The sequence below is a fragment of the Limulus polyphemus genome, unplaced genomic scaffold (genome assembly GCF_000517525.1).
Source record: "Limulus polyphemus unplaced genomic scaffold, Limulus_polyphemus-2.1.2 Scaffold6046, whole genome shotgun sequence".
In the NCBI taxonomy this organism is placed as follows: Eukaryota; Metazoa; Arthropoda; class Merostomata; order Xiphosura; family Limulidae; genus Limulus; species Limulus polyphemus.
Window position 1 is genome coordinate 27,494 of NW_013671656.1, and position 13,458 is coordinate 40,951.

At 31.4% G+C, this 13,458-nt stretch overlaps 1 protein-coding gene across 5 annotated transcripts in view; it reads left to right on the forward strand.

Annotated features, from left to right (window-relative positions):
• The first annotated feature begins 1,343 nt into the window (after positions 1-1,343).
• The window catches only part of LOC106473291 (zinc finger protein 431-like), a 20,867-nt gene continuing 8,752 nt past the window's right edge, over positions 1,344-13,458 (forward strand). Inside the window, exons 1-4 of one of the 5 annotated variants that reach the window (XM_022401748.1) lie at positions 1,344-1,678; positions 4,529-4,634; positions 7,868-8,094; positions 12,955-13,087. In XM_022401748.1, the coding sequence (XP_022257456.1) occupies positions 4,535-4,634; positions 7,868-8,094; positions 12,955-13,087 (460 nt within the window). In that variant the 5' untranslated portion in view covers positions 1,344-1,678; positions 4,529-4,534. Of the gene's footprint in view, positions 1,679-2,570; positions 4,635-7,867; positions 8,095-12,954; positions 13,088-13,458 lie in introns of those variants that run through there. The other 4 variants (XM_022401751.1, XM_022401752.1, XM_022401749.1 and 1 more) reach the window with 4 other exon arrangements.

Genomic DNA, 13,458 nt, shown 5'->3' on the forward strand with positions numbered 1-13,458 from the left:
GATACCCGTGGTGGGCAGAGCACAGATAGCCCTTGTGCAGCTTTGTGCATAATCAAAAACAACAACAACAACCCTCAATAAGTAAATTATGTTGAGAATCATACAGTTTGAGAGAATAGTAAACGTTCAATGTCAAACTTGAAATCTCATTAGCGATGCTATTAAATGACCCGTTACTGTTTGCATAAAACGATAAAAGCCCTGTAACCCCGAGCCCTTTCGAAACGAGGACCTTTCTTCTTCAGGAGTAAACTGTGAATTTTACAGAAATTCTTTCTTTAACTGTTGTATAAAGGGATAAAAGATGGTTTCAAAACATAATATAAATCTACAAATAGATAACCCAAACCCACATATACAACTCTTTCTTCAGTTCTGAAAGGCCTGGCATGGCCTATTGGTTAGAGTACGTGACTCGCAATCTGCGAATCGATGGTTCGAATTCTCGTCACCGAAAGTACTCACCCTTTCAGCTATGTGGACGTTATAATGTTACAATCAATCCCATTATTCTTTGGTAAAAGAGTAGCCCAAGAGTTGGCGGTGAATGGTATTGACTAATTTATCACTACTAAATTATGGACGGCTAACACATATATCCCTCGAGTAGTTTTGCACAATATTCAAAACAACCAAACCTTCAGTTCCGGTCGATAATCTGTTTGTTTGTTATGGATTTCGCGCAATACTACACGAGGGCTATCTGCACTAGCCGTCCCTAATTTAACAGTGTAAGACTAGAGGGAAGGCAGCTAGTCATCACCACCCACCGCTAACTCTTGGGCTACTCTTTTACCAACGAATAGTGGGATTGACTGTCACATTATAACGCCCCACGGCTGAAAGGGCGAGCATGTTTGGTGTGACGGGAATTCGCACCCGCGACCCGCAGATTGCAAGTCGAGCACCCTAACCACCTGGCTATGCCGGGCCCCGGTCGATAAAGAAAGAAGATATCTGAATAGAGACTGACCCATCCTAAGTAGCGTACAGCGACCGAATACCTATCCAGATACAGCTTGGTCGATAAATTATGTATTACTTTAGAGGAATATTCACAACAAAACTGTTTCTAAGCCCATGTTATTTTCTACTCCGTTCAATTTCATAAGTTGAATAATTCAGGTTCTACAAAGATGTTTATTATTTTAAACTCCGATATACTGCATTAATTGTGTACAAATTTAACTTTTATCTAAGCTCTTTACAAGCTCAAATTAACCTATTGTGAAAATGTTCCAAACATTTCGTTTATCGGAAAACGTTATGTATAATTCATAGCGGCACCTAGCGTTTTGGTTGAATTAATTTTAAAATACGAATCATACTATACGCTGAAGAAATAGGAGGGTGGTGGAATTTAAGCAAAGGGTTATTCGTGTTATTATAATTTTTGACAGTTGTTGGACTTGTAGCAAAAGCGTTATACTTTTAACCCATCCTCTATTTTATGTGATTTAATGTACCTCGAAATACGTTTCATATCATGTTGTAATGAAACTTTTTTTGTGATTTTACATATCTTTTAACTATATTGATATATTATATTGTTATTCTGAGGCTTCGAATCGAAAAGTTATTTTGTTTCATTATAGTTAACTGTGGGTGAATATTGTTTATGATTTTCAAACTACACAACAGAGCGTGAGAGTTTAAATTGAATACAATCACCTGTATTGTAAGTAAAAATAAAACTAAGTAAAAGTTCAGTAGCGCTTTGTTGATTGTTTAATCTCGTCTTCTTTTGAAGAATACGCACTATCAATATCATTATAATTTATATATGTCAGTGATAATCAGAATATTTTCCTTCAACCTTAACATCGTTTCAGCTTGAACTTTTCCTCGCAATTTAGGAAACTTGCATGTGTATGATTAATTGATCTGAATAGTGTGTTTGAGCGCGTTGTTATCTGTTGTGTCCACTGAGGGAATCGAACCCATGATTTTAGTTTGTAAATCCTAAGGCTTACCACTGTCCCACCGGGTGACTATGAATAGTGGCATTCCATTCCTCTCTGCCTAGTGTGTAGTGAATAACTTTTTCAATGTTTCTCCAAATTATCTTTGAAGTTCATTGGCCTGTATTTATATCTAACTTCTAAGTTAACTATGAAGGATTTGCATTTGAACATAAAACACTTGCAGGCTTACAACAAACGTTGGATTTTGATACTCTGTGTAGGCAAAGCATGGATAGCCCATTCTGTAGCTTTGCACTTAATAACAACCAAAACTGATGTTTTTACATTGGTCAATAGCATATAGTTTAAGATCTGCCAAGTACAGTAGATTCTATAATATTATTAGTACGTAGTAGTTGTATTACATTTGTCCCTATTTTAACATTGACATTAAAGTACAATGCATAAAACTAAATTATTTAATTAAATAAACTAAGTTAACTACTTAAAAAAAACTTTTGTTTCCAGTTTCTTGTTTTTGAACAGCAGTAGATAATTTTCTCCTTTCATATGTGTTAATTACTAATTTTTATTGATTTGTTGAATATAATATTAACAGTTATTACAGAAGTTTTATGAAATTTGATGACTTACACCATATTAATTATTTTATAAAGTTATTGCAACTAACAAAATTGAATAAATATTAAATGTACAGCTGGGGGAAGTACTGTAGATTCAAATATTCGTTTTATATAGAAAAATATATGTATTATTGACATAGCATGTGTGTATGTATCTGTGTAAGTAAAAGTAGGTGTGGTGTTTGTTTGTCTCTGTACAATGTAATGAAGACAGATATATTATCTGAGTACAAAAGATTGAGGTCACTTGAGATGCAGATTAAATACCCAAATAAATAGAACAGAGGAGACTGTCATAACTTTCATCTCAAGAACTTCAATCAAGAATTACAATTGAATTGATCAGAAATTAGATGTGTAGTGGTAACTGGATGGTGGTAGTGGGTTTACTGTGTGCTATGAATGTGTATGTTTGGAAATGTGTAGTGGTAACTGGATGGTGGTAATGGGTTTACTGTGTGCTATGAATGTGTATGTTTGGAAATGTGTAGTGGTAGCTGGATGGTGGTAATGGGTTTTATCTATGCTACTAATGTGTATGTTTGGGTATGTGTAGTGGTAAATGGATGGTGGTAGTGGGTTTTCTCTGCGCTACTAATGTGTAGTGGTAACTGGATGATGATAGTGTGTTTTATCTATGCTACTAATGTGTATGTTTGGAAATGTGTAGTGGTAACTGGATGGTTGTAGTGGGTTTATGCTACTAATGTGTATGTATGTGTAGTGGTAACTGGATGTTGATAGTGGGTTTTCTCTGCGCTACTAATGTGTAGTGGTAACTGGATGGTGATAGTGTGTTTTATCTATGCTACTAATGTGTATGTTTGGAAATGTGTAGTGGTAACTGGATGGTTGTAGTGGGTTTTCTCTGCGCTACCAATGTGTAGTGGTAACTGGATGGTGATAGTGGGTTTTCTCTGTGCTACTAATGTGAAGTGGTAACTGGATGGTGGTAGTGGGTTTTCTCTGTGCTACTAATGTGTATGTTTGGGTATGAGTGGTGATAACTGGATGGTGATAGTGTGCTTTATGCTACTAATGTTTATGTTTGGGTATGTGTAGTGTTAGTAAAAGTAGTTGATAGTGTGCTTTATTCTACTAATGTGTATGTTTGGGTATGTGTAGTGTTAGTAAAGGTAGTTGATAGTGTGCTTTATTCTACTAATGTGTATGTTTGGGTATGTGTAGTGTTAGTAAAGGTAGTTGATAGTGTGCTTTATGCTACTAATGTGTATGTTTGGGTATGTGTAGTGTTAGTAAAGGTAGTTGATAGTGTGCTTTATTCTACTAATGTGTATGTTTGGGTATGTGTAGTGTTAGTAAAGGTAGTTGATAGTGTGCTTTATTCTACTAATGTGTATGTTTGGGTATGTGTAGTGTTAGTAAAGGTAGTTGATAGTCTGCCCCTGTAATATTGAATGGAAACTAGTATGCAATGAATTCAGTATTAAACACATTACATCTTGTAACGTGATGTGTAACTTTGAGCTATTCAGTTTTTATTATAGAATAGAATGAATAAAATTATTTGCATTGTGAGAGCTGGACTAAGTGCATAAAATGAGTTTGTGTAAGCCTAAAAAAAAAGTCTTAAATTTTGTTTCTCCCATGCAAGTAAAAGATTTTCCTTCCTCCATTTTTTCACTTTTAAATGGACTTAACTAACAAGCCTAGTTCAAGTGTCTGATTTTGAGTAGACATTTGTTTAATAGTAGTTTTAATTTCATCATAATACTTCTTTCAGTCTTAAAACTTAATTAGCTAGAATCTTAACTATTTAAAGGTAAATTTGCTGTTTTAATCCCTGAAAGTAATAACAGTAAAGCTCATCAGTAATTTAGAAAGAAAAACTTGTTACAATTGAATGTTTAATATTTCTCTAGTGCAGGGCTGAGTTTTAGTTCCTTAATGTGACATTTACTTATCCATCCATAACAAAATAATTTGTTGAATATCTGATATTTAACCATTTCTTGACAGTAAGACATGGAGGTGGTGAAGATAAAAGTTGAACCACTTTCTGATGAGGAACAGAATAGTGTGTTGGGAGTCAAGCTAGAAGAAAAAAATATTAAAAGTGCACTTAGTAAGTATAAGTTTGTTAAATCTAAAGTTATCACATTGTTCTTTCTTACTGTGTTATTGTTTGTCAAAGTGAACTACTGTTCTTCAGTGTATTATTGTTGTTTATCAAAGTGAACTACTGTTCTTCAGCATTTATTGTTGTTTGTCAAAGTGAACTACTGGTCTTCAGTGTATTATTGTTGTTTGTCAAAGTGAACTACTGTTCTTCAGCATTTATTGTTGTTTGTCAAAGTGAACTACTGTTCTTCAGTGTATTATTGTTGTTTATCAAAGTGAACTACTGTTCTTCAGCATTTATTGTTGTTTGTCAAAATGAACTACTGTACTTCAGTGTATTATTGTTGGTTGTCAAAGTGAACTACTGTTCTTCAGTGTATTATTGTTGTTTGTCAAAGTGAACTACTGTTCTTCAGCATTTATTGTTGTTTGTCAAAGTGAACTACTGTTCTTCAGTGTATTATTGTTGTTTGTCAAAGTGAACTACTGTTCTTCAGCATTTATTGTTGTTTGTCAAAGTGAACTACTGTACTGCACTGTTTATATGACAGGCAAGGATTTTTATAGTATCAAGTATTTATATAACATTAATGGAAAACGAAGGACCTTTTGACCTATCTAGGTCATCCTATCCACTAAAGTAAACTAAACCCTTAAAAAAAATCAAAGCCAGCCCTATCATTGAAATATTTGTTAAGCTTTCCTTGAAACTTCCTTAAGTTAACTGTATTTACCACATCCAAAGACAACCCATTCCTGAGACCCACCATCCTGTTAGAAAAAATAAGCTGTATTAGATGATGATAACTTCTCTGTCAAAATTTATTTTTGTGTCCCCTAGCTTTACCATTCTCTCCATTAAATATAAAGAAAGATGATGCATCAACACTATAAATTCGTTTATCAATGTTAAACACCTCAATCAGATCCCATCTAACTCTTCTTTTGTTCAAGAGAAAACAAGTTCAGAAATCTTAACCCATCCTAACTGTATCATCCTAGTAGCCTTCCTCTGAACCCTTTCCAACAGTTCATTGTCTTTTCTGAGTTAAGGAGACAGACTGAATGCAATACTCTAAATGTGGTCTAACCTTTCTTGACTTGTTCAGTATTTCTGTAGGTACGACCTAAAATCCTATTTGCCCTGCCACTAGCAACAGTATATTGCTTGGATGAATTCGGAGATAGATCAACCAGAACACCAAGATATTTTTCCTACATAACACTGTTAAGAGTATTCCCATCAAAACTAAACTCATCATTCAAATTATGATATCCCACATGCTTTACATTGCATTTATTATAATAAAAACCCATGTGTCATTTTTATGCTCAACTCATCAAATATCTCAACTCCTGTTGGCAGTAGCATTCTCCTCCTCCTCACAGCTAGCAACACCCAAAACTTTAATGTCATCAGCATATTTAAATAATTCACTGTCTGTTTCTTTATCATTGATGTAAATCAAAAGACTTGAAGTAATCAACTTGTAACTGTAACAAATTTCAACTAAAAGCCTTCTCATTATAACAACTAATAGAAACCTAAATAGATTTATTCAATCTCATTACTCTTAGCTTTAACATTCTCAACTTGAACAGACTGTAATTTACATTTTATATGTAAATTCAAACAAAATATTAGCTGTTTGAATTGTAACAAAATTTCAGGTACTATCTATTCACTTATTAAAATTGTAGCACTTTTGTTAGTAAGTGAATAGTTCACTTGAAATATGGTTTGATTTCTTAGTGTTGGAGATAAAAATTGTTTATAGCTACAATAAATAATTATGGAGACAGCTAATCAAGTAGGCATAAAATGCAAGTATCATGGAATTGTTACATTTCTATTGTATGAAAATGACCTGCAGTAGAGTACTGTCATGTGATGATAGCTTACACTGTGATTGGTTGTTGTCTAGTCAATCAGATAGTGCCAAACCAACATAATTGTCTATAAAAGTATAGCAGTCATATTATTCCCAGTAGTAGTGTGGTGAAAGAACTTGTGGCTTTTTGTTTAAAATATACAGTTTAGAAAACAAAATATCATCATACAAAAATAGAATGCCCTAAGGTTACTATAAATATGATTAAATTGGTTTAAAAAATTCTGTTAGCTGGTTGAGATGAACACTATAAAGGCAAACAATGAAACTGATTCCAAATATTTCAAAACCAGATACATGAATAAACTAGCCTTGTAAAAAAATATGGGTAAGAATTATTAATATTTTATGAAAGACGGGATATGATAGGAGGGGTGTGGCACGTGAGTTTGTCTTTTCTGTTTATATGTCAGTAAATCAAGAAACTACATATTTAAAATAGCAATATCTATAGTATAAGTGTAATTTGTGCTGAACTCAGATATATGTATATAAATTTACAATAGCAATACCTATAATATAAGTGTAATTTGTGCTGAACTCAGAAGGTCATATAAATTTACAATATCAATACCTATAATATAAGTGTAATTTGTGCTGAACTCAGAATGTCATATAAATTTACAATATCTATAGTATAAGTGTAATTTGTGCTGAACTCAGATATATGTATCTAAATTTACAATAGCAATATCTACAGTATAAGTGTGTAATTTGTGCTGAATTCAGAAGATCATATAGGGGTAGAAAGAAAATCTGAAATGGGCAATTTGAAGTAAAGAAGTGCCATAAGATACAGAGAAGTGAAAAGTGAGAATTTATTTAAATATGTGCTTTTGAAATTAAGAAATTAAACTTGTAGTAATGTTAAAATATGAATTAAAAACTATGTTTTGATTCCAAGTTTATTGAGATACATTGAAGATGAAATTGTTTAATGTAGAATGCAACTCTGTATAAAGGTTATAAAAAGCTATTTGACCTCCGATTGTACATATAGAGTTAAACATATTTCTAGAATTATGATTTTAATTTCAGTTTTATGTGTTTAACTTTCTATGTCTCTTTTGTTTCAGTACTTCAAACTAATGATCTTTATGTATAAAATAAAGCCATCATATTAGTATGGTAATTCAAAGTTTCTGAGTTAATTTAAAGAAACATAAAACATACATAAACCTATATTAACCTCACAATCACTGATTGTATATACATTAGGTAATGAAACATAAAACATTCATAAGCCTATATTAACCTCACAGCCACTGATGGTATAGTTGTTTAAAACTTACCTGAACTTGTATTACAAAAGAAAATATTTTTTGTTTTGATAAACCTGAACCAGTAGGAGAAGCTGCTGTATTAAAAGCAGAGTCTTCAGATTGTATACTTCACTTTGAACCAGTAGGAGAAGCTGCTGTATTAAAAGCAGGGTCTTCAGATTGTATACTTCACTTTGAACCAGTAGGAGAAGCTGCTGTATTAAAAGCAGGGTCTTCAGATTGTATACTTCACTTTGAAGTAAAAAAAGAGGAAATAGAAGAAAGATTTGAAGTAATAGAGGAAATTGAGGTAATGTATAGATTTTAAATTATTGTTATTTTCAATAATCTTAGATTGCAGGCATTGTTAAATTTGTTTTTATTCATAACTTGATTGTTCTGTAACCACTTGTACTTGGAAAATTCATCACAAAATCATCTAAATGTCTTTAATTATTAAAAATAGTAGACATGTTTGAGAAAAACAGTACTGCCTCATTATGATGTTACCATTGTGAGCCATGTGCAACAGAGAATGATAATTTTCATTGGATAATTAAAATTGTGTCAAAGTGAGCAGGCTTAACACTACTCTAAGCCTGCTGCAATTAACCACGTGACATATTTACTTCTGTCTGACACGAAGCAGTATTTTGGTTTCATCTGTAAACAATTCTTTTAACTTCTTGCCCTCTCTACAAAGTTAAACATTTTCTCTTTAATGACATCACTTATGATCAGATAGATAGAATCCCCACTGGGTCCAATGATAGCCCATAGTTTCTATGGTACCATGGATTCAAGTGGCTAGAAAACTGCTCATGTGACTTTAAACCTGTCCTTTACAAATGCTGTATCGATGACACTTTGTTGCTATTTTGACGGTCAAGTCACGCTTCCAAATTCTTTTCTTGCCTTAACCCTATATCCCCACCCAGCACCATTTTTAAATTCCAGTATGCATATGGTACTGTGTTACATTCAAAATTTAATTAAACAACTTTACTATCAATATATGTCAATGAAATTAACATTATAATGTATGTTATAATTTGAGTGTTATGTTATCTAAGTTTTAATTACTTTGTTTTAAAGGATACCTTTAAAAAAATATTTAAACTGCAGTCTTTGTGTCACGTGATCCACATGCTTTGAAAAATCTCAACTTTAGCAGTGTTCACTGTTATCCACATAAGTTGGCAATGTACATGAATATGACCTGTTTGACATGTCCAAAGTTCTTCAACTGTATTCACTGGGAAAGAGAAATAAATTTTCCAACCCTTGATGGTTGTCACACCCACCTTCTATAGTTTGCCTTGAGATGTACAATGTACATGTAGTTAGTTGACACAAGTGTATATACTTGTTAGAAAGAGCTCAGTTTACACTGTATTGTACAAACAGTTAATTTGAAATTAGTGGGCAGTTTTCTTCATGGAATACATGTAACTGACTGTAGTATTTTTGGATGCTTGATCAACTATAGCACTTATGGTGGTTTCTTACCTAAGTATGCTATAGTTAGAGATACAGTTAGATAGTATTTAGGTCTTACTTTTATATTTTTGTTTATTATGTGTGTTTTAAAAATTATATTTGAATGGTTTAAGGATTTTTTATAAGCTTAACTTATCACCTGGCTTGTGAATGGTTATAAACAAGATTGCATGTATAAGTACCATCATGTTTTGGCAGTGTGACTCCATGGGAAGTCTGCCGAAACACCTTCATAAAGCCCCGTGTGCATCATTTGACATCTGGGCATAAATGATAATAGATGAAGAATTTGAAAATAAAATTAAAAATAAACTATAAGTGAAAGATAAAGGCGTGAAATTAACATATAGTGGATTTTTACGAAGAGTTGAATAGTATGTACATATTTTTATTTGTTAATTTTGAACATTTGATTGCACTGTATATTGATGATAATAGATAGTGATGTAGTACAGAAAATGGAAAACAAAATATAAATACTTACGTTAAAAATTTTGGATAATCATTTATGAGGTTCTAGAAATTATACAAATGAAATGTGAAACTGTAAGATAAAAAATAGTATTCTTATACTCCATATAAACATCACCTTGCAAGTGAACTATTGAGAGTGCGATTGCAAATAACTACATTAAATAACGAAATTTTTTATTAGAAATAGTAGTAAAATCAAAGTTATATGTTTTATTTTTCTGACACTACATACTTTTAGGATAATTCTTGTAAAATTTCAAACAATTTCATCCACTAGTTATATTTTTGGAATGAAATATAGTGAGAGCAATGTTACCTACTAAGAAATTAGTAGCTGGTAGTCATAGGGTTAATTCCCAACATCAAATTCATGTCTGAACTTGATATTCATATCTGTGGGCTTTGCACCTGGGACTTCCCACTTTTTTTCCTTTATTTTATGACAGAGTGTAATGACTTTGGCCTCTGAAGCCACACGGCAATGAGCTAAGCAGCAGATGATACTAAATTTGTGTGAACCAAGGCACCACAGTGTTATATCTGAGAAAGTGTTATTATCAATGATTTTATAATGAGGCAGTATTGTAACTGGTTATCTTACATGATAAAAGCATTGTTTGTAATGTTTATTTTATGGCTTGTTGCAATGACAATTCTTACATGTAGGACATGTTTGTGAATAACTCATTATCATAAATGATTGCAGTATTGTCTGTAATAATAAAAAAACACAATGTCTTGTGTAGCAGCTAGTGGAAACTGTCAGTCTTCACATTAAAAGAAGTAGTTTAAAAATATTTATACATCCTTTTGACTCGCATGTTGTCTTCTAGTTGAAAACTGCTCAACAATACCTGTGAAATTTCAGAACTTCAAATATCTTAAGGAAACTTAGATGTCAGAATTATCAACAGTTTGTGTTAAAAGTAGAGAAAATACCTGACACAATACAGAGATACTGAAAAAACTATAGATGTGCATTTAGCAGGCTGTAGAGCAATTTGTTTACTGTCCAATGGACAAAAATATTTTTATTCTTCACATGAACATCACCTTACCTACACTATGGTTTGTTGAACTGACTTTGGCATTTCAAAACATCCGTTGCACAAAAACTTTAATAACACATTTGACTTTTTGTGTACAACAAATTCACACTACTGATTAAGTTGTGAAGATATACTTAAATCTGAAATGATAGTCAGCATTACTTCTTTAATACTGGGTACAGTGTACAAGGGTATGATCGTGGGAGTTGAAGTGGCAAATTATTGGTTTAATAGTATGCACACTTTAATATAAGTTACATATACTTAGTTCTTGGGAACACTTTTATGATTTTACATGAACACAATTTGTAGTGGTGAACAGAATGTTCACAACTACATTAAAGTTATTAAGCACATAGTTATTTTATGTGCATCTTCACTGTGGACAGTAAACTTAACAGCACATGGCACTTTCACTTGTCAAAAGTAGAGGATAGTTAGATTATCAAAGGTATAAAAGTAGCCATTTTTTATTACACAATAATACTCTAGTGTGACATGAACCATCAATATATTTGAATCCATATTTTTAATTCTCCATATTTATTACATGTTTATTTGTCATTCCACATTAAGCCCATAAGGTAATCTGTATTTATGGTGACATTGGCAGGAAAAGTTAAGGTATGTGTAGTAAGTACAATGTTTTTTATTAAACATAATGATATTGCATTGTACACTTATTAGAATAGTGAATGATTTTAATGTATTATATCAAATCGAGAATTAAGTTACTTTTGGTTTTTGTATTTTCATATATGTTCTTTTGGCAAATATATATTAAATAAAATAATAAAACGAAAATCAATGTTTTTTACTTGCACAAAATACATATTGTTTTCCCTTTCATATTTCCTTCTGGTAATGCCTGTCATTTATAGATTTGTTTATAATATACCCTTGGCCTAACAGACTCTCAATTAAAATACACTAGGAAGGTAATAATTGGAGTTGATTTATGTATACCACATAATCTTATTAAGTTTAATATTTTTTAAAGTAATTATCACTCATTAGCATATGCTATACGTTATACATATCAATTATGCATTTTTAATACAAACTAAAAAAATTCAGATTAAATAACTTGGAAATTCACTAAATTTAATAATTTATTATGTTATTGGACATGTATAGATTCATTACGTTGCTAATATCTCAATTTATCATCCTTTTCTTTTTTCAAGTTTTTTCATAGAATTTTTCGAACAACATTTTCTTGCTTTGGTTGAATTCTGTCCGCTTGTATAACAATGCTGTAAATTAACCTGTCACCACTGATATGATTGTGAATTCTCCATAAGTTTTAAATATATCTTTGACAACTCATTACAGACTTGGCTTTATTCTACTTTTTTTATTAAAATAACTTTCTGCAGTTTAAAATAACTAATCAAGAAAATTGAATCAAATTTTCTGATTGTCCAAAAGTCTCCAGAAAACCGTAAGGACAAGAAATTGAGAAAAAAAAGATTGAAATTTTCTTACAAATACTACATTATTTTACATATATAAATTAAATTTAAATCTCATAGATACAAATAGTAGAGAAAAAAGGATTTGTTTTGAAACATAACTTGCATGTGCTTATTAAAAAATTTTTCACAAGCTATGCTATAATAATGGGATTCTGTGATTATAAATTAAAATATAAGCATTGATAATTTTAGTGTAAGTAATTACTGTTATTAAGAAATATTTCACAAAAAACTTATTTTTTTTACTCTAAATTACTTAATGTTTCATCACAAAGATCTGGATTTATCTCTCTTATTATTCATTACTGACCCCTGAGGGACACCTTCTTTGTGTTTCATTTTTAATTGTAACAGGTATAATTACACTATTCTTAATATTCAAGTAAGATAGGTATTTGTTGTAGCTAAGTGTGTTTTGCATAATGTTTAGAACTTCCTCAACAGTACTGTTACAGGCTGTTTTTATTTAGATGTATGTGTTGTTATTTGTCAAGAGAAAAGTTTGACAATGAATGATGAATCACTTCTGTAATTTTCTACAAAATAAAAACAAGTTAGGTAAAAGGTAGTAAATATATCTGCTATTTAATTAATAAGTGCTGAGTTTTCAATGATAGAAATTAATGCAGTTGTCGGTTTTGATTACTCACATTTGTTTGATTCTTTTAGAACACGGTTACTATAGCAAAAATTGAGCCACTCCATGAATTATTATATCATGATGATGTGTCTGTGAAGAAAGAAAAGGTGGAACTTAAAGAAGAGTTTCAAAAAATTGACTCAGGATTAGAAGTTGTATATGGTGAGTACAAGAAAAGTATCTAGTTGGATGTAGTTTAGTTACTATGGTAAGAAAGCTGCATAAGTCAGTTACAGAAAAGTTTTTGTTAAATCACTCTTAATATTGCTTAATAACACAGCTTAATATTGAACATTTAGTGGACTGTGTGTTTACTGCAGATTTTAGTTCAAGCTTTATAACAAAACACAGCTTAATATTGAACATTTAGTGGACTGTGTGTTTACTGCAGATTTTAGTTCAAGCTTTATAACAAAACACAGCTTAATATTGAAAATTTAGTGGACTGTGTGTTTACTGCAGATTTTAGTTCAAGCTTTATAACAAAACACAGCTTAATATTAGTTCTGAAACAGCACTTTATTTTTATTGTT